Source organism: Indicator indicator, chromosome 3 (assembly GCF_027791375.1).
Source record: "Indicator indicator isolate 239-I01 chromosome 3, UM_Iind_1.1, whole genome shotgun sequence".
Lineage (NCBI taxonomy): Eukaryota > Metazoa > Chordata > Aves > Piciformes > Indicatoridae > Indicator > Indicator indicator.
Window position 1 is genome coordinate 20,029,723 of NC_072012.1, and position 24,873 is coordinate 20,054,595.

Consider the following 24,873-nt stretch of genomic DNA (forward strand, 5'->3'; position numbering starts at 1 on the left):
CCTACAGGATCCCTTCAGGTCATGGAAGGCAGCAGAGAGTCCTCTCTTCTTTAGGCTGAACAACCCCAGCTCCTTCAGCCTACCCTCATAGCAGAGGTGCTTCAACTGTTGGATCACCTTTGTGGCTCTCCTCTGGACTCACTCCAATAGCTCTGTGTGCTTCTCATGATGGGGACACCAGAACTGGATGCAGTATTTAAGGCAGGGTCTCAGAAGAGCAGAGTAAAAGGGCAGAATCACCTCTCATGACCTGCTGATCACACTCCTCTTAGTGCAGGCCAATACATGATTTGCCTTCTGGGCTGCATGAGTTCACTGCTGGCTCATGGTGAGCTTCTCATCAAAAAATACACCCAAGTCTCTTTCTTCAGAGATACTCTCAACAGACTCTGCACCCATCCTGTGTTTTGGCCTTTGATAAAGATCCTATTATTAAAGTCAGGAAACTTTGGTGTGTGGTGTGCTTGTTCTTAAATTGCTAGTGGAGGTGGGGACACTTTGTAAGATTGTCAGGCAAGATGACAGCTAGGATGACCTGGCATTTGGAGAGTTAGCTGGTTTAGTAGCAGAATGGTATGGTGCTTTCACTAAGTACAGAGCATTTAGGAGTTGAGAAGAGCAGAAGGGAGACTGGTGTGGAAATATTTCTTGTAGGATATTCTTGGTATTTTTGTTATCTAAGAAGGAGATAGAGGTGTTTGTCAGTTGGAATGGTGTAGAAGGATCTGGAAGCTAGGAGAATGACTAAGGCTGTTTAATTAGGGGTGAGTAAAAAAAACATTGGTTATGATTCTCAATCAGGTATGCCTGCCTAATTTGCTGCTTTATTTTCTTTGACCAGTAGCTGATCATCATGCTTTCTTCCCTGCAATTACACTTCCCTACCACCCCCTTAACTCTATATTACAGATTTACTAAGAAACTTTTTTTTTTTTTTTGAGGTACTCATAAAATGTTTGCACAGTGACAGACTGCAGATATGGGGACATTCCAAACCACATTAAATCATGATTCAATACTCCATGTATTCTGTTGCATGTTATAATGTATAACACTTAAATCAACAAAATAAAACCATAGGTTGAAAATTTGAGAAGAGTGACATATTTATAGACAATTACAAAAGATTAAATGGACAAATCAAAACCCCAGTAAAGCCCAAAAGCTGTATTTGTATCTACAACCATGTAGGCAGTTTTGAAATATAGGTAATTAAAGTCTTCATTTAAACTAACCTCCCACAAACTATCCTATGCATATGTGAAAAAATAATAGATTGTCACTAATAGGTGTTCTGAAAACAATTAAATAACAATATTTGTTTAATTGAGAAAGAGAAGATCATCCTACAGATAATAAAATTATTTGCCAGTGTGGACAGCCATGCAAAGCATAGAATCATTGAATGGTTTGGGTTGGAAAGGATTTCCAAAGGTCACACTTAGATTCATATCAATCATAGTTAGATTCTAGTTAGGTCATAGTTTGATTCAAAAAACCCAACAACACAAAACAACCATCAAACAAAAAAAAAATCAAAATTTGATTAAATTCTTGTAATATTTTAATAGATTTGAATAATAGAATTAGTGTTCAGTCTTTTATTGTTTGATAGAATTTTTCTTGGTATCATAATTTTTCATCTGAGAAATGAACTCATCTTTTAGAATAACCTCTCATGTATTTAATTGCCTGGAGACATTAAGAATTTGTGTCTAAATATGTACACACGTATATGTATTTATTTTTTTAGGAAAAGGAGGATGACAAATCAGACACATCAAGTTCTCATCAACAGAAAAGTCCACAAGGTCTGAGTGACACCGGGTATTCTTCTGATGGGATATCAAGTTCACTGGGTGAAATTCCAAGTCATGTCCCCAGTGATGAAAAGGATTTACTCAAAGAATCTAGTAAAAAAGACACCATTTCACAAGAAAGTCCACCAAGCCCCTCAGACCTAGCTAAACTGGAAAGTACTGTACTGTCCATTTTGGAAGCTCAGGCAAGTTCACTCTCTGATGAAAAATCTGGGAAAACCAAAGAGCTCTATGAAGCCTATGGTGGACAGACAAAGGATCAACATAAAACAAAGCCTTTGCCAGTCACTCCGGAATCTTACAGTTCAGATGAGGAAGATTTAAAAGGTGTGCAGAAAGATGAAGGAACCATTGTAGAAGACAGCAAAGGAAGCGCTTCCTCCCAGGCAGAATACAAGGAAGAAGATGAAGGAGATAACATATTGGCAAGAAGGCAACGCTATGATTCTGTGGAAGACAGCAGTGAGAGTGAAAACTCACCTGTCCCAAGGAGAAAAAGAAGAACTAGTGTTGGTTCTTCAAGTAGTGACGAGTACAAACGTGATGACAGCCAGGGATCAGGTGATGAGGAAGACTTCATCAGAAAACAGATTATAGAAATGAGTGCCGATGAAGATGCCTCTGGTTCTGAAGATGATGAATTCATTAGAAATCAACTCAAAGAGATCAATGCAACTGAAAGCCAAAAGAAAGAAGAAGTCAAAAGCAAAGCCAAAGGAACAGCTGGAAAACATAGAAGAATGGCTCGGAAAAGTAGCACAGGCTATGATGAGGATGCAGGAAGAAGACATTCATGGCATGATGATGACGATGAGACTTTTGATGAAAGCCCAGAGCCAAAATACAGGGAAAGTAAAAGCCAAGACAGTGAAGAACTTGCAGTAACTGGAGGAGGAGGTCTTCGGCGTTTCAAAACAATAGAATTAAATAGTACAATAACAAACAAATATTCTGAAGCATCCGAACAACGGAAAGGTGGTTTATATTTTGATGAAGAGCCTGAGCTAGAGATGGAGAGTCTTACAGATTCACCAGAAGATAGATCTAGAGGAGAAGGGTCTTCTAGCTTACATGCTTCTAGTTTCACACCAGGTACATCTCCTACTTCAGTGTCATCACTTGATGAAGATAGTGACAGCAGTCCTAGTCACAAAAAAATGGGAGGGGAGAGCAAGCAACAGCGCAAAGCTAGGCATCGGCCACATGGTCCCCTTCTTCCAACTATTGAAGATTCTTCAGAAGAAGAAGAACTACGGGAAGAGGAAGAGCTGCTGAAGGAACAAGAGAAACAGCGTGAATTAGAACAGCAACAAAGGAAAAGTTCTAGCAAAAAATCCAAAAAAGACAAGGATGAACTGAGAGCACAGAGAAGAAGGGAACATCCAAAGACTCCCCCAAGTAATCTTTCTCCCATTGAAGATGCATCTCCTACAGAAGAATTACGACAGGCAGCAGAAATGGAGGAGCTGCACAGGTCTTCTTGTTCTGAATATTCACCTAGTATTGAGTCAGATCCTGAAGGATTTGAAATAAGCCCAGAAAAAATAATAGAAGTACAAAAAGTTTACAGATTGCCTACTGCTGTCTCTCTGTATTCACCAACAGATGAACAATCAACAGGACTCCCAAAAGAAGACAGTGATCAAAAGACACTGAAAAGTGCTGAAGAGGTGTATGAGGAGATGATGCATAAGACCCAAAAGTCCAAGTCATTTCAAATTGCAAGTGAAAAAGATGAAATATTTGAGAAAGAATCTCTATATGGTGGAATGCTAATAGAGGATTATATCTATGAGTCTTTAGTAGAGGACACTTACAATGGAACTATTGATAGTAATCTCATAATAAGACAAGATGAGAGCAGTGAATATATACAACAGAGAGGAAAGGATAAAAAAGTAAGAGCTTCGGAACAGATCTATGAAGAACCACAGAAAATTACTGACCTACAGAAAGACTACTATAGTGTTGAGACTTTACATTCGATTGTGCCTCAAGAAGATATTGTTTCTAGTTCTTACATTATCCCAGAAAGTCATGAAATAGTTGTATTAGACAGCACAGTAACTTCCACCACTGAGGAAAAGCATTTGTTAGATGCAGAAGCTGCTTATGAAGAGCTTATGAAAAAGCAAAGGATGCAGCTAACCCCTGGGTCCAGTCCAACACAACCAACTTCAGGTTTCGTTCCCGCATCTGACACAAAAGTATCTAGTGCTGGAGAAATGGTAGATAGTATATCTTTAACATCAAGCACTACTTCAGCCATCTCAGATATATCACCTGTCAGTAGCACAGCACTTTCCATTCCAGACGTTAAAATCACACAGCATTTTACAGCAGAGGAAATTGAAGATGAATATTTAACAGATTATGCCAGAGAAATTCAAGAAATAATTTCTCATGAAACATCAATGTTGACATACTCTGAGACATCAGAAGGTGCTACATCAGTTTTACCTTCTGATACAACTTCCCTAACCTCATCTACATCTTCAGTTTGTACTACAGATAGTTCATCACCTATAGATAGTGCAACCACATGTTATATAGATACAACAGATGCTGTAAGTAAATTAGCAGATTCCGAAGGTGTTAGGACAATAGCCCCAGTTCCCTTAACATCTACAAAAGAATACTCTGAAGTCAGCACACCTTATGAATCTATTGGTGAAGCCACTAAAAAGCCACATGTAGCATCAGATGTGGAAAGTGTGGATCAAACTGCAGTTTGTTTGCCTGAAACTGCACCTTCGGTGGTGCCAACTACAGTTACAATACCCAAGCAATATCCAACTGATAGCATAACCTTTGATACCTCCAAAGCAGAAAAGGAAGCAGCTAGAAAAGTCAAAAGTACGCTAGAGGCTGGCATTGTCAAAATTCCTCATGAGGAGTCACAGAAACAATTGGGTGTTGATATGGCAAGGATTAATTTGAGTAGTGTTACCTCTGAGCAACTGCCCGTGTGTATATCGTCAGTACCCATTACAGAGCCTGCATTAGAAACATCTTCTGTGCCTACTCCCAGTGTTGTAAGTAAGACCAGCATGGTCTCTGTGCCTTCTTCAGCTCCTGCTGTAACATCCAAAGTATTCTCACTTTTTAGAAGCTCTTCTTTGGATTCTTCAGCACAGCCTTCGCCGCCCCCACCACCTCCTCCTCCACCACCTCCTCCACCACCATTGCCTCCACCTATCTTACCCAAGCCAGCCATTTATCCCAAAAAGAAGTCACAGATTAAGACTCCAGCACCAACAGCTCCCACAGTGGTACCTTCAGTCACAAGTGTTCCAACACTTGAGTCCACAGCTGTATTAAAGAACTATGTGGCACCTATCACAAAAACCCATGCCCCAACACCACCTCCTGTACCACCCAAACCATCCTCCATTCCAACAGGGCTTGTTTTCAGTCACAGGCCTGCTGAGGTAACTAAACCTCCAATTGCACCCAAACCAGCAGTTTCTCCACTCCCAATAGCTGTTCACAAACCAGCAGAAACACAGCCCAAACCAACAGGTTTGTCATTGACTTCAAGTATGACCCTGAATTTGGTCCCTGCAGCTGAATACAAAATAGCATCTCCCACTTCCCCTTTGTCTCCACACTCTAACAAATCTTCACCAAGGCTGACAAAACCTTCCCAGGAAACCTATGTTGTAATCACCTTGCCATCAGAGCCTGGAACTCCCACAGAAGCTATAACTAGTCAGGCTGTTACCAGCTGGCCTTTAGAAGCACCTTCTAAAGAACAGATTCTCCAGCCTATGCAACCAATTTTTACTCCATCCATAAAAACTACAGAAATCCAAAGCATGGCAGATCAGAGTATGTATATTTCAGGTGTTTTGAAAGCTATCCCCATCACAACACAATCAGCTTCAAAGTCAGAAGTAGTAACAACAGCAGATGTAACCAAGACCACAGTATCTATGGTTAAGGGCCCAGTGCCTGGTTTTGGTTTAGGTAGTGTTGCTATTACTATACCTCCAGAACCACTAAATATAGTAGATCAACCCAGGTATAGAGAGAATGGAAGATTCCATCCTTTGGGTGATGTCATAGATCTTCGAACTTTAACTAAGGTGAATATTGAAACGAGAGACAGCTGCATGGATCTGTCTGCTGTTTCCATGGATGTGAGAAGGCAAATGCCAACAAGCGATACATGTGGGCGGCCAGTGAGTACTGTCCAGCCAGCTATAATAAATCTTAGTACTGCATGTGTTGCTGATTCTACTCTGTCTGTAGTCACTGAGACAGTAACCATAACGACCTGCACTGCCACTCTAAGCTACACTAGCAGTACAGACAGCCTTCTGGACCTGGGACATGCAATGACAACACCGCTTCAGCTAACAACATCAAAACATTTTGAGCCTGTGCACAGAGTATCACACAGCCAAGCGTTCTCTGTGGGTAGAGATGAAGTGCCAATAAATTTATCCCTGGGTACTTCAGCACATGCAGTGACATGGGCTACTACAAAGCCTGTTACTGTACCACCCGTTGCTGTTACAAATGGTTGGACTGATGTCTCTGCTTCTCAGGAGTCAATGGAGAGTGGAGCAGTTGACCTTAGCACTACAAAATCCCATAGAACGGTGGTAACAATGGATGAAACTACTTCAGGTATCATAACAACAGTAATAGAAGATGATGAAAAGCCTGTGGATCTCACTGCAGGGAGAAGAGCTGTCTGCTGTGATATGGTTTATAAATTGCCATTTGGTAGGAGCTGTACAGCACAGCAGCCAGCAACTACACTTCCTGAAGATCGCTTTGGTTACAGAGATGACCATTATCAGTATGATCGCTCAGGGTCATATAGCTACCGAGGAATGGGAGGTATGAAACCATCTATGTCTGACACAAATTTATCAGAAGCTGGACTCTTTGCATACAAAAGCAAAAATAGCTTTGATTATCGAGTTGGGGCAACTGATGGAGCAGTAGATCTTACATCTGGAAGAGTTACTACAGGTCAGTATGACACAGCAGCAGATCTTTCTTTGAAATATAATTTTGATGTTCTTCACCTCATGTCAGGATGATTTTTTTATTATTTTTCCCCTCTTTCTTTTGTTTTATTTTCTTTTGAACAGTGTGACAAGTTGTTCTGGATTACACGTGGTTTTCATTTCTTCATTTTGCATATGTGTTTTGCACAGAGGTATCTGCATGTGCCTGCATGTTCAGAAATGCTGTTTGCTTCACATCTAAAGTAGATCATTAACCTGAAGATTTGCATGCAATTTCCCCTTCCCATTTATTTCATCAAGATGGGATGACTTGCAGAATCCGCAAAGCAGCATTCTTTTGTGGGACTGGACTGTAACTTTGCCCTGTAATTTCAGGTGAGGTTATGGATTACTCAAGCAAGACTACTGGTCCTTATCCAGAGACTCGGCAGGTGATTTCTGGCATCGGGCTCAGTACACCACAGTATTCCCAGGCAAGAATGATATCATCTCTGGGTTCCCAGTTTGGTGTTGGAAGTGTTTTAAGATCATCCAATGGTGTTGTTTATTCTTCAGTAGCAACTCCAATCCCATCCACATTTGCCATCACTACACAACCTGGTTCTATTTTCAGTACAAGTGTCAGAGACTTACCTACTATCCAAACCATTGACTCGGTGCCCTCTTTATCAACTTTGCAACAGAATCAACCACTGCCAAGGTCATACAGCTTCTTGACAACAGTGGCAGCTGAAAAAGACAGTACAATTACCGCCATTGATATGGAGACAGCCTTGCCACCTCTTACTATAGAAACTATTACTACTGAGCCAACCAGCTTGATACCTGCTTTAACTACAACATCTGAAGTATATACAGATGTGATTGAAGATGAGGTTGCCCTTCTCATTGCCCCTGAAGAAGGCAAACAGCAGCAGCTTGATTTAGAGCGTGAGCTTCTTGAGCTTGAGAAAATTAAACAGCAGCGTTTTGCAGAAGAGCTGGAATGGGAACGTCAGGAAATTCAAAGATTTAGAGAGCAAGAAAAGTTTATGGTGCAAAAAAAGCTTGAGGAGTTGCAATCCATGAAACATCATCTCTTATTTCAGCAAGAGGAGGAACGACAAGCTCAGTTTATGATGAGGCAGGAGACATTAGCCCAGCAGCAGTTGCAGCTTGAACAATTCCAACAGCTTCAGCAACAGCTCCACCAACAGTTAGAGGAGCAAAAAATTCGTCAAATATATCAGTATGGTTACGACCCTTCAGGAACTGGCTCACCACAAACTACCACAGAACAGGCACTTTTAGAAGGACAATTTGCAACCACAGAAAATGGCCAGTTTTGGCCTACTGATGATGCAACTACTACTGCTTCAGGAGTGCTAGGTATTGAAATTCCACAAAGCCAAACGTGGTATACAGTTCAGTCTGATGGTATCACCCAATATGTACCCAGGTCTGGTATCCTAAGCTCTGTTTCAGAAATGTCTCTTAAGGATATTGATGTTAGAGAGGAGAAGCAATTGAAAAAGAGAAGCTCTATGCCAAAATTACGTGGTCCATATGAGGAGCTTGAGGAGACGCTGGAAGAAGAGCCCCGGTGCTTCAAAAAGATAGTGGACAGTGGTGTGCAAACTGATGATGAAGACGGAGCAGACAGAGGCTACGCAAACAGAAGACGGAGAAGTAAGAAGAGTGTTGATACAAGTGTTCAGACAGATGATGAAGATCAAGATGAGTGGGATCTTTCTAGCAAGTCCAGAAGGAAGCCTCGAGTGGGGAAATACAGTGAGAGTACCACTGACGCAGACAAAGCAAAACAGTTCTCCAAATTATCTAGTATTGCAGTTCAGACGGTGGCAGAGATTTCAGTACAGACAGAACCTGTAGGAACAATAAGAACACCTTCAATCAGGGCCCGATTGGATGCAAAGGTTGAAATCATAAAGCATATTTCCGCTCCAGAAAAGACATATAAAGGAGAAAGTTTGGGATGTCAAACAGAGACAGAGTCAGATTCTCAAAGTCCCCAATATCTGTCAGCTTCATCTCCTCAGAAAGATAAAAAACGCCCAACACCTTTAGAGATAGGCTATTCATCCCACCTTCGTCCAGACTCCACATTGCAGGTAGTCCCTTCCCCTCCCAAATCTCCCAAGGTTCTCTATTCACCCATTTCACCTCTTTCACCAAGCAAAGTTATAGAGTCAGCATTTGTACCCTATGAAAAACCCATCACTGATGACATCAGCCCACAGAAGATGCTGCATGCTGACATTGCCAAGGTTCCTCCATCAAGCCCAAAGGCAGCAAAGATGATGCAGCGCTCTATGTCTGATCCTAAGCCCCTGAGTCCCACAGCAGAAGACAGTTCCAGAGCTCAGTTTCACTACACTGAGGGTTTCATGGTAAGAAATATTTGCTTTCTTTTTGTATTGTTTAATATTCAGTTCTACCAATATGGCATGATGGCTGCCACACTCATTTGCAATACCTGGGCATGTAGTCTTTTTACACACCTTGCTGTAAAGTCCAAAGGAAGGGCTGCTGTTGGGTTATTTGCTTCACAGAGGAATTTATATTACAGTCTTACTAAGATTCAGGAAAAAAAACATAGCAAATTCTTGCTCAGAATTTGGAAGGCACTTTTATGTTTTATGTGGCAATTAATTACTGATAGAGTGGTTACTTTATTCAGGAAATTAAAAGTATTTTCTTTCTAATCATGCAACATCCAGCTCTTGTGGCACAGTCTGTAGCACGTTTACCTTGAAATTACTGCATGTGCCTTCTGGGAGGCAGCTAAGACCAGATTTATGATTACCTTAACCACCTGTCCTTTCTGACCCTCATGAATTTTCTTGGCCATTTGTAATTCTCTGGGTGATCTTGTGTCCCAATGCCCATGTCTTTTATCTCTCCCAGAGCAAAAGCTATCATATCACAAATTCATTTTTTGTTTGTTTGCTTTGGATAAGAAGGATTATCAAGAAGTTATGCAAATGTTGAGGGCTGTTTTTATGGGGTCAGAAAAGGCAATTTTGCATAAGGCTGTCATCATTGGGATTTAAATTTTTCATTTCTGCACTATTCCATTTCCTTGAGTAGTAATATTGCTCACTTGAAAATCAGTATCTTATTTATGAATAAGGGGAAGAAGTCTTGGCTAAAACGATTCCTTTATAATTTGACATGTTCTTGGCTGTCCTTTTGTCTGAGACCATTCTGTTCTGTCAGTTGTAGGGTCAATATCTTATTTGTTAGATCTCTGGAAGAGTTGACACTCAAGTTCTCCAGCAATTTTTTTTTTTTTATGTTTGGTTTTATCCATGAACATATGAGTGATTAATACAGACTGGATATAATAAATCGGGTTTATTCTCTATGTTTGATAATTTCTGATGACTTTCAAATGAAGAATTATCTGGTTCTAGCTTCCAAGAGTCCCACTGTAAGAGGTTTCTGAAGCTTCACAAGCTGGTGCACATACAAAATGTTTCCTGTGTTTGGAAAACAGTGCTTGGAAGTTTGGAGGGGAAACTGTAGTCATGTCATTGGCATCACAGTGAGAGAATGAGTAGCATGACTAAAGCTTCATGCAGAGGGGTTGCAACAGCATCTTGAAGAATGTTGCTCATGAGTTAGAAAGTGTAGATACTGGAGAACAGTTATAATATTGTAAAGTAACTGTCAATGTAGTGAAACTATTCCTGAGGACAAATTATTCAGATCACTTATTTCATAGATACTTATATATTGGGTATGAATGGTATCATTCTTTAAGTGGCTGATTATTTAAAGGCCTTTGCGTAGTTTGTATGCATGTAAGTACTTACAGTCTACATAAATGAGGTACACATTTTTGTGGAACATGGGGTGGAAGTAGAAAAATGCAAGGAAAGGACAAAAATTCCATGGATAAAGAATGGGCTGCACTGTGCCATGCAGAAAGCAGCTCCAAGCCTCTAAGCTCTAAGCTCAGAGCCACTTCCAGCTCTGATGTTAAGCATTCAGTACATTATACAGTGCGTTTCTGGTAGAGTTTTGTTAATAACGTATCTGAGGTTCCTTTGGCTTAGGCTGGGATAATATACATGAAATTTAAAAGAGGAAAAGAAATACATCACCAAAAAAAATATATATATATTTAGAGTGACACTTACAGGAATTAATATAATAACCTCATCAGCACCTGAAAATATGGGTATAAATTGCTTTTGCAGTTGGTATGTTAGTTTAAGTTCTCAGTTACTCAGTCTAGTTGTGTTGTGGAGGGATCAGTCACACAAAGTCTAAATGATCTCCTACTTCCCATAGGAATACTTTGTGGCACTGGGACTGTTTTTTCGTTCTTTCTTTGTGCAGTGCCCACAACAGCAAAGTTCTTTTCTGTTAATTCTCAGTGTGCCCCTATTGTGCATCCTGACAGGAGAGCTCCTAATTTCCTAATGATAAAAAGATGTACAAGATATCAGTTAAGTCACTGTCATGAGTTGTGTTGAATCTGCTGCTGGTGTTCAATCCTGTGCTCTACCGACTAGCCAGGCTAGTATTGAATATGCTGCTGGTCCACGTTCACCTGCAGAAGGTGGACCTGGACCAGCAGCAGATTCAACACAATCCATGACAGTCGTTCTAAACAATGAAGTTTAGTTCAGTGCAGAAAAACTTGTGGAACATCACACTCTGTAAAAGAGAGTTTGTTATAACTGGACATAAAAGAATAAAATGGAAATGAGAGATTGATCTTTCACTACCTTGGGGAAATGGTGTGTGTATAGGAATATTTTTTGCATGGGTGAATATCCCATCACTTTTCATAATAGTTCTTATTTTAGGGTTATGTCTTTGCATTCAAAAACACTGGAAGTGAAGAGGGTCTCCATATACTTGTGTATGTGTTTCACAGGCTGCTTTTTATGACAGTTTAACCAAACAGTTGATCCTTTTGCAATGAGTAGACCTAAAAGGGTAAGAGTAAAGTTGATCTCTTCCTAAGGGTTACAGTGAAATGATATCTTCTCTTTCAGACAATACATTTTCATCATTCATGTACTTCTTCCATTGATTTTTTTTTCAATATTTCAAGAAAAAAGATTATTGAGACTGTGACTGAGTTGATTCAGTTACATCTCTATTTTAGAGCTGCTGCTTTCAATATAATTTTATTGTTTTATAGGAAGTTATCACAATGCTTTATCTAATCTAGTATAAGTGAAGGCTGAAAAATAACCTAGCACATAATCACATAATAATCAGTATCCAGATAGCATTGCTCTCAGTGATGGCACATTTAATTTTCAGGTAACAAGTTATATGTTTACATTATTGCCTATTGTAGTCATTGATTCTGTGTGAACACTTAAATGGATATAGATAGTGGTTTGCTAGCTAGAGGTATTGCTTTCCATTATGTTTCCTTTGGCAGTTCTTCTGTGCTGTGCATTACTATAAAATATATTAATAATCAAAAGTAGCTGTGTAAAGAAAAACTGTGAGCTCTAGGTTGTCAGAACTGAAAAACCTTGTGGAAGTCACTCGTCTGCAATTGGTGCTTTGCAAAGATAACTGTTTTTCCTGGTTTCCGAGCTTTGTGCCACATGAGCTCACAGTGACAATGAGATCCACCAACACTGACTGATAGGCTGTTCCACAGTCCAGCATGGGTAGGATTCCACAGACTGCAAAGCCTTAGCAGTGGTTTCCATGAGGGCACCAGGAAGTGTTAGTAGGATTTGGAAGTGGAGACTGACATTCGTCCACTCAGCAGCAGCAAAACAATTGCGAGTATTTGTCTGGTTTAATAAAGGAATAGATTTACAGCAGTGCATCACAGAATAAAGTCACATTCAGCTTTGCACTTGTACATGTTCCATATATGTGATCAAAGATGAAAATTGTCTTCCTTTTGCCTTTGGATGCCAAATGCCTGCTCAGCTAAACTGAAGCAAATGGCAAAAGATCTTGCACATGAACTGTCAACACATAGAACATCTCCAGCTGAGCAGTGCATAAAGACTCAGCAGAAGTATTTGTATTAGAGAAACTAATGCAAAGGCACATCTGTCAACAGCCTGTCAGCTTCAGGGTAGAAGTTGTATATTTAAGTTTAGAACAAATTCTATCAATCTGTTTATTAAGAGAGTTAACAGAGACTTTTCTTTCTTTTTTTTTTTTAAATCTAATGTGAATTCTTGCAGTTGTAAGGCAAATGTATTTGAAATTTGCATACTATAGTAAACAAGGTAATGATTTCAAGCAAAATTCCAAAAGGTTATTTCTTTATTTATGAAAGAAATTCAGGGCTTCATCTGTTACTGTTGATTTTAAAAGTGTAAAGTTCTTTAAATAACATAAATTCAAAAGTAAGAGGGGAAAAAAATCAAAGCACATTAATCTTCTATCTTTTTCAAAAAATTTCAATTTTAAAGCTAAAGGTTAGGACTTCATACATTTGGGCTGTCCTTTACTGTGTCGGATATGCTATTCATCTGGGCAACGAAGAGGAGAAAAAGGGTAGAGTTTCTACTAGAATTAATCCTTCCATATACCGTATCCATCACGTTTTGCTTGTTTATTCACTTCTAAACTGATTACCAGACTTGCATTACAGCAAGAAATGTTCTCCTTGGGCAATGAGTACAGATAAAGAGTGGGGATAATTACCTGTTTTGGGCTTGGGTATTTCAGTTTGTTTACCTTCCTCAGAAGCAGGGAGCAGGTATTTTCTTACTGTCATGCCAGAATTTCAGGGAACAGATTTCAGCTATTTTTGGAGCACAGGACATTGGTGTTTCCCTTGGTTTCTTGTTATCTGGGCCTAATTCCAGCTGAAAGGGGTTGGCACTTTGCTATAGTTCTTGTAGTTGCTGTAAACTATTCAGAACTGTTTTGTAGTCTAAGAAATAGGTCATATGTTTGCAAGAACAACAACAGGCTTATTTTGGTGACTTTAATTTTCCATTAAAAAGAAAAAAAAAGGTGTAAATTTTGGCTTTCTGTAAAAGATATATTTCAGTAAGTGTAAGGTATTTATTTTTCCTTTGCTTCTATGCGATGTCTGTAAACTGTGGATTAAGGAAACTCTTCTAGTGATAACTACTGACACCTGGTCCTTCATTTTGGCCATGCATGTACCAGTCTAAAATAATCTTTGAGTGGCTTGATGTTCATGATTCATGTGGTGTGCATGCAGTTTTTGAACTGCATACCTGGCTCTGCCTAATGATGTGTTACCACACTTAGTAATAAGCTCAGTCACTAGACTCGATTATGAACACAGGTTCCTGTATCCCTGAATAGAGTCCCCTGCAGCTGCATATGAGGCTAGTTCATTGCTTAGTATCAAGAGATCTTATTTTGAAACTTAATTCAGGCCAGCAATTCATAGGTGTAGATGTATCTACTGAGTTCCTTTTGTGCTTGAATTTCAAGTCATATACTTCTTTGTGTGTTTCAAACAAATTAGCTGGAAACTGAGTTGAAATGAGTATCTCAGAAACAAGTCTAGACAAACCTATCCCTATGTAAATAGTGAAATAGAATTTACCTATCTTCTCCTTTAACTATGTGCTTTTAGCTAGATTTAGATTACTCTTCCCATAATGGTCTGAATTATTTATAATTTAGCATCCTGTTAGCATTTCAAGCTGCTGCTTTCTGAGCTTTGAAATAACGTGTATGTGACTCAAATGAGGCATCTTTTTTCCATCTGTCTGACATTGAACACAGAAAGACTATCCCACATTTGGTCAACATATCTTATAAACATTATTTTCTAAAGCACATTTATCTGGGTCAGGCTGTCTTGCCTGATACTTTTAAATTAGTTGATTTTGCACCTTCCCTATTCAACCACAGCACATTCATGCACAATGGAAAATTATTATGATATTCAATTTTGCTTTTCAAAGAAGATCCTTAACAACCTTTTATAAAGCATGAGATTTATGTCAGGGTTGACAAAGAGACTAGGTTTTCTATCACTTGGGCCTTTTCTCACCTGCTGACAGCCTATCCATCTTCCTGTTAAGCCAGTCTTCATATGCATGTTAAAAAAAATGCCCTTGCTTCAAATCCCATCCCTCATTCTTTTATCTTCCATAAAAAACAAAGAATGAAGGTACAATAATATCTTTCCACTCGTGCCCAGCTGACTCGTTTATCTTGGTTATCCATTTTAAGGTGCGGAGAGAGGCTGATACCATGTCCCTGTCTTTAAAGTAATAAATGTACACAGCAGAACCAAGCACACATGGAAGAATAATGGAAAGGCACACATCAACCAGCAGGTTTTGGCCTACTACAACTGTTTTGCCTCAAACTTCTGTATCCTATCAAGCCATAGATTACCATAATTTGCCTGAATATGCAGTAGGAAGGCAAGGTTTCTGCTAGTGTAATTGCCTGACTGAATTCAAAAGAGGATTTCATTCACTTGTTCTACTGATAATTTTGGCTTCCTGAATTTTATTCTGCCCATTCTGTGGGCAACTATGACTGAAGCACAGGAAAATTATATTGTTCTGAGCAAATGAATGTATGTTCTCCAAAAGGAGAAGGCAAATGACTATAAAATCTTCCTTAGAAAGGAAGCACTGGCTGTATCATTACCAAGTTCTTGGGTACAGTTAAAGCAGAACAATAGATCAAAGTAGCTGATGCTAAACTATCTGCAATCTGTTGTTGTCCAAAAGGAGCCAAGTCACTGGTTTGGTCCTGTTCTACCTAGTGACATTTGAGCACCTTTGAAATATTCTTAGGACAGAGCTTCCTATTTAGTTTTCTCAGAAGGAATATAGTTTGCATGCATGAAAACCTCCCTGCAAACTGTAGCAATATGCACTATGTAGAGAAAACCAACGTATTTGCAGCCTTTAATTCCCACACTTTTCCCCAGAATTTTATTAAGATATTTTTAAGTTTGCAAAATATTGTCGTGATCAGCCAAATGTGATTGAATTTTGCTTGGAAGTGATCCAAGACTGGCAAAAATACATGGTAGCTCATATGTCCTAAATGAAGATTACTGAAAAAAAGAACAACCCAGAACTGCAGACCATTCAAAAATAATGATAAGATATAATTAAATATAACAAAATAATCAGAACAGTAAAAAATATGTTCTGTGTTCATCTTGATTTTCCACTGTGTGGCCTCTGGAGGGTCTTTTAACACAAATCAGTACAGTTCAAATTCTCCCTGGTTTTTGTTTTGTGGTTTGTTGGGGGGTTTTAATTTGTTGCTTGTTTTTTTTTTTTTATTTGTTTGTTTGCGGGTTTTTCGTTTGTTTGTTTGGGGTTTTTTTGGGTTTTTTTTTGTTTTGGTATTTTTACAAACAGAATCACAGAATATTTGTTAGGTGTCAGAAGGGACCTCCAGAGATCATCGACTCCAGTTCCAGGTATACCACTAAACAGATAATTATTCTCAGAATTTAAAGGGGTGCGTCTCCATTATATTCTAATATCTCAACATACTTTCTTCAGGGACATACTTGTCCATGGAGATTAATTTGGTTTTTAGCAAATAAACTACTAGAAATTTCAAAACTGCATGGCTAGATATACCCTATATGGTCACACTAAAAAATAAAAACTGAGTGAAACAAGGGTATCCAGTAATCTCTGGGCTAAGCATGTGTTGTTAATAGTTATCGCTGCATTATTAACGTCATAAATTGTTTACCAGATCTCTGAATTTTTACTTCTCATCTTTAGAAATCCTGCCTAGGCCAGATTCTCTCATGATGCTGGTGTTTCAAATTGCAGTATGGATGAATAATCCCTAATAGATTTGTTGGGTTTTTGTTTGTTTTTTTGTTGCTTTTAATTAATAAGGCTTCCTTATGTTACAACTAATTTTACATTGATTCTGATCCTCATAATATTTCCATTCAGGATCTGTTTTTCTGAATCAATGATTCCATCTTAATAATATTTTATTAAATATTTTTTATAAATTGAACTAAATGTAGCTATATGGGCTTACATAGAAATACTGCAAAATGAAATGCAAATAATATGAAATATTGGGAACAATAGTTTTCGCAAGGGTGTCTAGCAATAGGACAAGGGGGAATGGTATGAAGCTGAAGGGGAGTAGGTTTATACTGCATCTTTGGAAGAAGTTCTTCATTGCAAGGATGGTGAGACTCTTGAATAGCTTTCCTAAGGAGGCTGAGGATGACTCCTCCCTGGGGTGTTAAGGCCTTGAGCAGCTGAGTCCAGTTGAGAGATATCCCTGCCCGTGGGGGGAGGTTGAAGGTTTCTAAGGTCTTTTTCAACCTAAGCCATTCTATGATGGTTCTACTCTTCTTTGTTTTCTTACTCTAGCACAATATTATTTATTGATAAACTAAAATATTTGTATTTACTGTTTTTTAATGGAAGTTTACTTTTCATCTGCCAGCTGAAAGCAGGTATCTTAGGTCAAATTGATCACTATCAAACTGGCAAGTAGTTTTAACTTGTGAAACGGAGGATTGTTATAGTCTTGACTTTAATAATTCAGTTGCTATTTAGAATGAGCAGAAAGCACTCATGTAGCATTTGCAGATCAATATAGGAAGCAGTTACTTTGAAAAGCAGAACTGCAGTTCAGAGCAATGTTCCAAAATTGCATTCAGTAAAGATACAGACACTACAGGTACCAAAGGGAAAAAAAAAACCAAACAACAACAACAAAAACCCAAACAACAAACTTTTCGGGCAATAACAATACTGAAAACATTCAGGTGTAGTGGCAAAAGTTCAGACTTGGTATGAATTACAAATATAAAGAGTCAGGGAGACTGAAAAATTCAAAGTAGAGCAAAAAGAGAAAGAATACAAGATTTAGACAAGACATTGTTTGAAAGGCTATGTTGATCTGGAGAGAAGTCCAAAGCTGGACATGATAAAAGTCTTTCATGTTTACATTTCCAACCATTCTTATGTCCAATGGAAGCATGAAATTAATTATCTCAGTTTGTGGCCTGGGATATTTAGTAAATAGGAAAAAAACCCTTGTAACTGGAGTAGTACAAATGCCTTAGAATTAATATATTTTAGTGAAACTATGTTATATCTAAATATTTGGAATAATATAAAAGCATAGATGTGGGGATAGATGGCCTACATGATTGATGTCCCTTCCTAGCCATCTTCTTTACAGAACAAAGTTGTTTTTCTTGACATCAATTCAGGTTTTCAGAAACTGTCCTGTCAACAGTTCTCAATTATGACCTGGAGAGACCAAGAGAGTTTTTCCTGTGTGCTTATCTTCTCACTTCAGTTTCTCCAAATAATTTCCAGGTTTGTTACCAAGAAGGAGTTGAACATTAGTAAACTTTTTTCAGAAACTCAAAAAGGTCATTTTCCTGCTGCAATATTCAACTTGGAGAGTAAGATCTGTAATGGGTAATAACATGGTAAGTACTTAGAGTTTCTGCATTTAGAATGAAGATATAAGACAGGAGTTAACCACAACCAGTTTATTCAGTGCCATGATGCCTAATTCAGCCATTTAGGAACTCCAAATACAGGGGTAAGTCTGAAATGTTGTCACAGGATATGGCTTAGACATAACTGATGCAGAGTCTGAAATTTCTGTCATCATGTTTTGTCTCTGATGATCTTTGAGCCTACAGAAGAAGCCTGGCTTTTGGCTCTCCTCCTCCAGAACTTCTTGCATTCTGTACAGAAGGGATTCAGGTCCCAGTTCAATTTCTCTTCACATTCACCATCTGTTCATATCTTCCCCCTAATCTCCTTGTTAAACCCTACTTCTATTACCCAGTCTCTGACATCTCTCATCCAGTCTGAGTGGTTCCTATCAAAATTTAGCTCTTACTATCTCACCTTACTCACTTTGCCAAGCTGTTTGCTAATGCCAAATCCAGCTCAAGCATCAAGTGTGCTGGTGTTCTTACACTGCCTGGCAAGAATTTTCACTGGAGTAGGATCATAAGTGCCAAAGGAGCGAAATGGGCTATCATTAACTAGAAGTTAAGGCAGGATTTGAAATTAAATAACCAGTATGGAGGAAGGTCTGAAGGAAGATTACATGTTGGGGATTTCCTGAGTTTGTGAGATGAGAAGTTTAACAATCCTGATTTCTCCAAATCTGAATAACTGCTTGATGTATACAGTCAGCAGTTGTTAGAGATTAAAAGATAGTAAGGAAGGGGTTTAGATGGGGTGAATCACAATGAGAGTAACCCTCCTAGAATTTAAACCTAATATAAGGAAGATTAATTTGAGACTCAGCATTTATTTTCAGCTGCTAGATAGCATTAATAAAACACAGTAACGCAAGCCTCAGGAAATCATAAGGTAGTTTGAAAGGAATATTTACTTCATAAGCTTGTGCAGCACATTTATGTAGCCTCTTTCATAGCTGTGTTTTTGCTGTATCTATAGGATGTAAGTGGGTAGTAGTCTAATAAAATTAATGCTTCTTGTCTGAGTTCAAGTTGGAACAAATTATTCTCTTTTTTAGACATTTTACTGTCTGGGTTAATCACTTACATCAAGTTGATATTCCTTTCGTGATTCCAAAGTTATAATCCACAGCAGAAATACCATGGCCTTCTCGGAAAAATGGAAGGGAATTGTTGAGTTTGTCCTTTGCCCATTTGATCAGTGGTGTAGTGGTGTAGAGAGTTTTATAGTAATGTCTCCAGATATTTCTTTAGGCAGTAAAAGTTATTCCTTTGACAGCAGTAGTGTAGGCTGCTCTGAATCCTTATGTTCTTACAGACTGTTTGAACAGTGCTTGTCTGAGAGAACTGTAGCCTTGGCAGAGGAACCCATTTTTATCTCTTTTTGCCATTTCTTCATCTTTTGGCCCAAGAGCTCACCAAAGAAAACAAAAAGTTTTCATGATGTTAGGAAATAATATTTTTACTTTATAGGTATACAAATATATTATATATATTTATATATATATATATATATATGCAAAAAAGCATATGACTTTTCTGGAGAGTATTTTACAAATTTGACTAACAGTATTTTTTATCTCAGCAACACTGCAATTATGGAACAGTGAAGCTTTTATTTAGTAAAAATAAATACTACAGTCCCTGCTCTTTCACACTTACCAAAGCATCTTGGAAATAAATCCATCAGGCTGTTCATGCCTGTGTTATGTTTTGACAACATTAACTAGCTAAACTCCTCAGCCATCACTGTGACAGAGAAGGATCACCAGCAAATTAGATTGGAAAGGTTATGTGGAGGTTATGTAATCCCACCTCCACCTCAAAGGTAAGCTAATTGCTTGGCTCATTTCAGTATTAGATCAGATGAAGAAAGACCTTGTCCAGATGAATTTTGCAAATCACCAGGAGTGGAGATTGTTTCTGGGACTTTCCTACTGTCATGGTGAAGAATGCTTGATTTCTCTTGTGCAGCTTGTGCTTTTTGTCCTCCACTCTGCACACCTTAGAAAACACTAAGTCTATCTTTTCAGTGGTGCTGCGTTTGACGGTTGAAGACAGCATATGCTGTTTTTTTCTAAGATAATGAAGATCAGCTCCATTAGCCCCTCTTCACAGAATCATAGAATCACTTAGATTCAAAAAGACCTTTAAAATCATCACGTCCAAATGTTAAACCAGCACGACCAAGTCCACCACTGAACCATGTCCCTCAACACCTCATCTGCAGGTCTTTTAAACACCTCCAGGAATGGTAACTCAACCAATTACCTGGGAAACTTGTTCTAATATTTGACAATTTTGGAGAAGAAATTTTTCCTGATATCCAATCTAAATCTCCCCTGACTCAATGAGGCTCTCTGGACCCTTAACCAGCTTTGTTGTCCTTCTTTGGATGCAAGCCAGCAATTCAACAGCTTTTTTGTAGTGAGGGCTTCATTCTGCTACCCATCCCTATCTTCCAGCTCAGGGGCTGAGTCCCTGGTGAACTTCTGGCCTCACCATTCAAGACTGAGGCAAAGAAGACACTAATGTACCTTAGCTCTTTCCTCTTCATACAACAGCCACTCGTCTCAAGCTCTGACCAATACTGAGTCTGTACTGGTCTCTCCATCCAAGATTGTTGATGCTTTGGGTGGATATAAGACATGGTGGGTCGAGTCAGGGAACCTCTCCCACATCCTACTTTTAAGTTAGCATGGTTGTTCTCATTAGCTCAAGTTCAGTGATGCTCTAACTCTTGTACTGCTTCACTTCAGAAGCAAATTATGTTCCCTCATGCACTTTACTGTGCAGCTGTATAAAGAAATACACAACAGAGTTCAGGAAGCACTAGGTTATGCCCCCCATTAAGCTCTCAAACACAGTAATTATGATAGAGTGATATGGGAAATTGATGGATTAATATTTTTGCCAGTAAAACCTCCTCCTTCTTTTTCTTTCCCCCTAGATTTTACTTTGTTTGTTTTGATACACTGAAATTTTGAGAAATCATCCTTTCATAATAAAAACTACTGCCTACTTATATGTAATGCATAGGAGATATATACATTCTGAAATGCTAAAACTTCAACATCTCTTACAATTATAAAAAGAAAATATATTATAAATATATTCTGGGGTTTTAACTGATAGATTAGAAAATGCCTCTTTTGTTCCCATGTAAAGGGAAACCAGGCTTGAATATAAAGATCCTTCATAGCTAGACAGTATTCTGTAAAACATCTCTATGACCTATTTCCTTCAAAAATATGACATCAAAATATTTCCGTGTTTTTTTTTCCACAAATAATAAGATGCAACAATTGAAACATAAGTGATGGAGCATTGTCAAAACACTTCAAACTTACAGCATCATCTCTAATTCAAGCTGGCTCTCATTAATGCCTTTCTACTTTGCAATTTCTTTGAATATGACTTTTAGAATTTTAATTTTGGAAACTTTCCTCTACTTTGGAGTAATTATTCCGTTTTTAATGATTTTTAAGCAAATGTCTATATTAAAGTGGCTCTAAACTTTCTTGTAGTAGAGTAACTCTGAAACTGTAATGGTTTTGATTGGTATTTCTACTTTTGTTCTACAAATCCTTTGATGATTTTTGAGGTGTATGAACCTTGGTCTTGAGAAATTGTTAATGTTTTTCATTCCTACTCAGTACTGATGCTTATGGTGTGTTTAAACAAATAAATTTGTTTGCAGATCATAGAATGATAGAATGGCTTAGGTTGGGAGTGACCTTAGAGATCATCTACTCCAACCTTTCTGTCATGGGCAGGGACGGCTCTCAACTAGACTCCACTACTCAAGGCCTCATCCATCCTGGCCTTGAACACCTCCAGGGAGGAGGCATCCACAACCTTCCCTATGCAACCTATTCTAGAGTCCCACCAAATAACTTCTTCCTAAGATCCAATCTAAACCTACTCTCTCTCAGCTTCAAACTATTCCCCCTTGTCCTATTGCTAGACACACTCATGAAAAGTCCCTCTCCAGCCTTCCTGTAGGATCTCTTCAGGTATTGCAAGGCAGCTATAAGGCATCCCCACAGTCTTCTCTTCTCCCCAGCTTCTTCAGCCTATCCTCATAACAGAGATATTCCAGCCCTTGGGTCATCTTTGTGGCCTTCCTCTGGACTTGCTCCAACAGGTCTGCATTTCCTGCATTTCAAATTCTGTCAAAACAGAAAAGTTAATTTATAATCCATAAATATCCTATCCAAGTAACACAGGAGCAATGCTTTGATGGAAGTAATATTAGTTTAACTTTTGGTTAATAAATGTTTCATAATACAGCTGCATTTTAAGGCAGATAAAATCGGAAAGAAATTTTTCAAGTACAACTGATGGAAAAAAAGGGAAGTAATAAAACTGATCATAGCTTTTTCTGTTTTCTACAATTGCTTGGGTTTGTGCTTAATGTAGAAGGCTATGTATATGTTATAAATGAAGAACATGATCATCTCATTTCTATTTCTTTGTTTCTTCTCCAGTCTTTCACATCCAGTTCACACTGAATTTGTATATTCCTAGTTTGTTCAGCCTGTGAAACTTCTCCATCCAGTCTTCAAATTATTGTTAGTCCTCTTCCTCCCCATTCTTTCTTCCTATTATTCTGTTAGTTTCTTGTGGGTTTTTTCTCCCCGTGTTTCTTTATGTCACTTCTCTTTTATATTATCACTACTGAGTCATTACTTTAAAGCATGTTTACCGGCTTCATAAATCCTTTACCTCATTAATATTCACAGCAGTCTCTTGCGGTGTTATTGTGTCAGCCAAATTGCCACCTTAACCACCAAGGATAGGAATGTTATCAGAAAAGGGACACAGAGAAGTGTCATCAAATAGTTCAAGCTCAAAATGATGATACTTTAAAATTACATGTGGGAAAAGGAGAAAAGGCATGGTTCCAGGAGAACAGATATGTGTACAGCTCGTGATAAAACTCTAGTAGTATTATATAGAGAAATCTAAACTGGATTTAAAGAAGTTATTTGAAGAACTGGAATTCTTATCTTAATGTTGGACTTTATGCAAGACAACAATACTAGACTTACTATGACATTAATCTACATACTGGTTTCAGCAGTAAAATTCTGTCCACTGCGGTTTGCCAGATTATTGTGGTGTAGAGGCACAACTGAAGATGCAGAAAGAGAAGTGTATAGTAGTAGGAGAGAAGGAAATACTTTAACTGAGAATTGCCTCTGAACAATCTGTAACTTATTGTAATGGCTTAAGTTCAGAACTGAGTATGTCCTTTGGCTTTAAAAGTCATAGAAGCTTGTGCTTATATCTCAGGGGATTTTGTGCAAGCCATTAACTAGCTAATTCTTACAAAACTCTCTGAAGAGTTACGCTCTGGTAATTCAGTGAGCTGTGGATCATGCCTTAAAGAAATTAGAAGGACTTTTTTTTTTTTTCCCTCTTAACTGATTATTCCACTGTTTTCAATATGGGAAGGCTTTTTTGCACTTTCATTAAACCAAAATCTGTCAATTCTGATTATTATAAAATATGGAACACCCAAAGAGATGAAACATGGGGAACAGGGATAAAGGCTGTTCATTTAAACAACTCCCAATGTCCTAGTAGAAAATATTCTTTAATTATTAGTTTTATATTGGAATAATTCAAATTTGCACAGGAAAAAAGAAGGGACTTTTGTATACTAGGGGAAAAAAAATTAAGTGGTAATTTGTCCACTGTGTCTGTGGAGAGAAAGCAAAACTGAGGCCCTAGCAGCTGGCAAGCTGAAAAATTAGACAGTGGTTCTCCTGAAACACATTTTTTCCTGTCCAGATATACAAAAAAAAACCCAAACCAAAACAAACAAAACCCCCCCACAACCAAACAAACCACAGGCATAGGTTATTTTTAAATCTACTTCTGATCCTACTGGAAACATTTTTAGGAAAAAAAAAAGCATTTTTATTAATGAAGAAGAATTTGCAATGGTCTGACCTCTTCTAGAAGTATTGACAATACAGTCAATAAAGTAAATGGTGGGAAGTGACAGACAATGATAATCAGTTCCATTTGCTTCAAAGCTCAGAATGGGTTCGATATACAGAATAGTTCTGAATGTACATGTTGACCTGGAGATATTTATAGAATAGCTGAGGCTGTAGAAGTCTCCTTTTGTATCAGATTTGGTTTTATCAGTCTCTAGTAATGTATTTTGACATGTCCCTTACCCACATTGATACGTTGTGTTACTCAGACACTGGAATACATTAGGAAACAAGGCAGAACAAGAAAGGTGTCCTCATGAAGCATAGAAAATTGAAATAAAGTATGCATTATACTGAACAGTTGGTAGTTATGCAATGGGGAAAAACATATAAATGCTTTAAAATGCCAGTATACATCTGAAAAATCATTGTCATCACATCTCCTTTCTGTGCTGCACAATGATAGGACAAAAAACAACAAGTGGGTTCCAAATTACTTGGGTGACTGGGTGCATACCTTTCCTGGGGTGAGATACAGAATTATACAGAAAAATCCACATGCTTTTTACATATACACATTTGCTTTTCTCATAAGACATAGAGTATATTCAAGACATAGGGTATATTCCTCACATATATGACTTATGTGTTTAAACTGATGCAGTGCTTTTCCAGTATTTCTGAAGCCTAGGTGGTGGTGAGGTTTCATGACG

At 38.2% G+C, this 24,873-nt stretch overlaps 1 protein-coding gene across 1 annotated transcript in view; it reads left to right on the forward strand.

The window, feature by feature from the left end:
- Positions 1 to 24,873, forward strand: part of PCLO (piccolo presynaptic cytomatrix protein) — a 310,190-nt gene that overhangs the window by 146,161 nt on the left and 139,156 nt on the right. The window contains exons 6-7 of the mRNA XM_054399702.1: positions 1,754 to 6,806; positions 7,181 to 9,195. Of these exons, the coding sequence (XP_054255677.1) occupies positions 1,754 to 6,806; positions 7,181 to 9,195 (7,068 nt within the window). The remainder of the gene's footprint in view (positions 1 to 1,753; positions 6,807 to 7,180; positions 9,196 to 24,873) is intronic.